This window comes from Austrofundulus limnaeus, unplaced genomic scaffold (genome assembly GCF_001266775.1).
Source record: "Austrofundulus limnaeus strain Quisiro unplaced genomic scaffold, Austrofundulus_limnaeus-1.0 Scaffold1229, whole genome shotgun sequence".
Taxonomy (NCBI): Eukaryota; Metazoa; Chordata; class Actinopteri; order Cyprinodontiformes; family Rivulidae; genus Austrofundulus; species Austrofundulus limnaeus.
The window spans coordinates 15,267-17,334 of record NW_013953631.1 but is presented as its reverse complement, the minus strand read 5'-3'; the positions used below and the strand labels follow the sequence as shown (position 1 = coordinate 17,334).

The following is a 2,068-nucleotide window of genomic DNA, read 5'->3' as shown; positions in this document are numbered from 1 at the left end:
ATTTATGTTTGTGGTTGTAATGTGACAAAATATGGAAAAGTTCAAGGGGTATGAATAGTTTTGCAAACCACTGTATATGCAGAAAAAGTCATATTTCGCTAAGAGGATACTAGGATGCTTTCTCATTCCCTGAAAAGTTGTTTTGTACTGAGCCCGCGAGGGGACATGGGGTATTTTTTTTTCTTTTTGCGTTCCCTCGCAAAAGTAGTTTATCACTGTTGTGCCTGCCGGTTTATTAACAAACTCACTTGTTCACCATTAGTGAGTTAGCCTACTGCTTTAATTCAGCTTCAGAATAAATATATCACACAGCCACGCATGGACGTATGTCATATGCAGATATTTTAACAGTGCAGCCACACATCAATGTCGATTTCACGAACTTGTGGCGACACTTCCTGTTTTGGTAACTGGATATTTCAAAATAAAAGTCTGATTTAATTCAGTACATATACAAATCAAACTTTTGCGTGGGAATGCAAAACAATATTGCGAGGTAACGCAAAAGTATTGCGAGGGAACGCGAAAGTATTGCGAGGGAACGCGAAAGTATTGCGAGGGAACGCGAAAGTATTGCGAGGTAACGCAAAGGTATTGCGAGGGAACGCGAAAGTATTGCGAGGTAACGTTAAAGTATTGCGAGGGAACGCAAACGTATTGCGAGGGAACGCAAAAGAAAAAAATCCCCCCATGTCCCCTCGCGGGCTCCGTAGTTTTGGAACGTTGAAGGTTTCTGGTACAGTATCTATAATTCTAAGGCAGTATTTGCAATAGGTCTTTGTTTTAGATTGTACAAGGTTTTACCAAAACAAGGTTGGGTGTTTTTCTTTCTGCACTGTATTTTTTGTGCTGATTAATAAAGTGAGCAACCATAGAGCTCTGTTCTAATTAAAGTTGAACAGTGAGACTAAGGAAACAATGCAGAGTGATTCAATAATGGACCCGTGGTCAGAAGACTTCCTCTGGACTTCTTGCTATTCTATCAGTGGACAGAGTGATGGAGATCCGCTCCATGAAGAGACAAACACAGGCCGACCGGGAGGATGCTTCTGTCAGTGTGTGATCTTCTCATCACAAACCTGTAACATTCAGCTGTCCACACTCTCTGCAGGATTTTTGACTTGCTTTCATTGTGCTGGCTCTATTTCCCTCAGCGACTTGATGCTGATGCAGTCTTTGACAAGCCTGTTGTCCTGGAGATGTGCTGCTAGTCCTTCATGTGTTTCTTTCTTTCCTCCTCTGAGGCTGAACTAGCATGGAATGAGATTGAAGGATAGATTTCTCACACATGGTGGCCTTGCTTTGTGATGTAGAAAACATGAAGCTGCTTGTCTGTTCCACTCTGCTGCTGCAGCCCGCTCCTCCTCCTCCTCCCCTTTCCTCACGCTACACATCGTGCCCTTGTCACTCACCCTTTCTTTCCTCTTCTGATTTTCGTTCTCAGAGCGGTTGGAGCCGGGGGCATCTGTGACCGTGTCCATGGGTATTGACTTCAGCGACTCAACACAAGCAGCAAACTTCCACTTATGGTAAGACAACCTGAAACCCACTCATGTCATTTATCTCACCGATCAGGTCAAATTTTCTGTCGTCTGCCACTGAATCCTAAGAGTCACTCAGGTCCAAGATGGCTGCCACCGCATAAATTGTTGCAAAGGCAGAAATGGCTATAAATTAGTCAGTTTTTCAGATTATGAGCTAAATTTTGGTGTGTTAGTAGCTGACACCAATCCTAATCTTACACACTGAACCAGTGGTGGATGCTGGTCTTTCAACAAGAGGAAGCTCAGATTCGGCCTACATCATAAAATGTGTGGGTTATAAATTCTACCCTCTGTTCATTTTCAAGAAAATGATCTGTGACCCTGTCACAGATCATTTTGTTTAGTTTATGGTATTTATTCATTTCATTTTAAAAAACAAAACATTACATACAACAAAACAATACAAATAAAATAAAGGCAGCAGCAGAAGAAAAAGATCTAAAATATTAATTTCAAACAATACACCAAATAATAAAACAAAACAAAAATAATTCAACTCCTCAAACAGTGACTCATACAAATAC

At 41.2% G+C, this 2,068-nt stretch overlaps 1 protein-coding gene across 1 annotated transcript in view; it reads left to right on the top strand.

Moving 5' to 3' along the window:
* LOC106534641 (AP-3 complex subunit beta-1) overlaps positions 1 to 2,068 on the top strand; it is a gene marked incomplete at its 5' end in the record, with an annotated part of 66,459 nt that overhangs the window by 49,895 nt on the left and 14,496 nt on the right. The window contains 1 exon segment of the mRNA XM_014031341.1: positions 1,445 to 1,529. Within this exon segment, the coding sequence (XP_013886795.1) occupies positions 1,445 to 1,529 (85 nt within the window).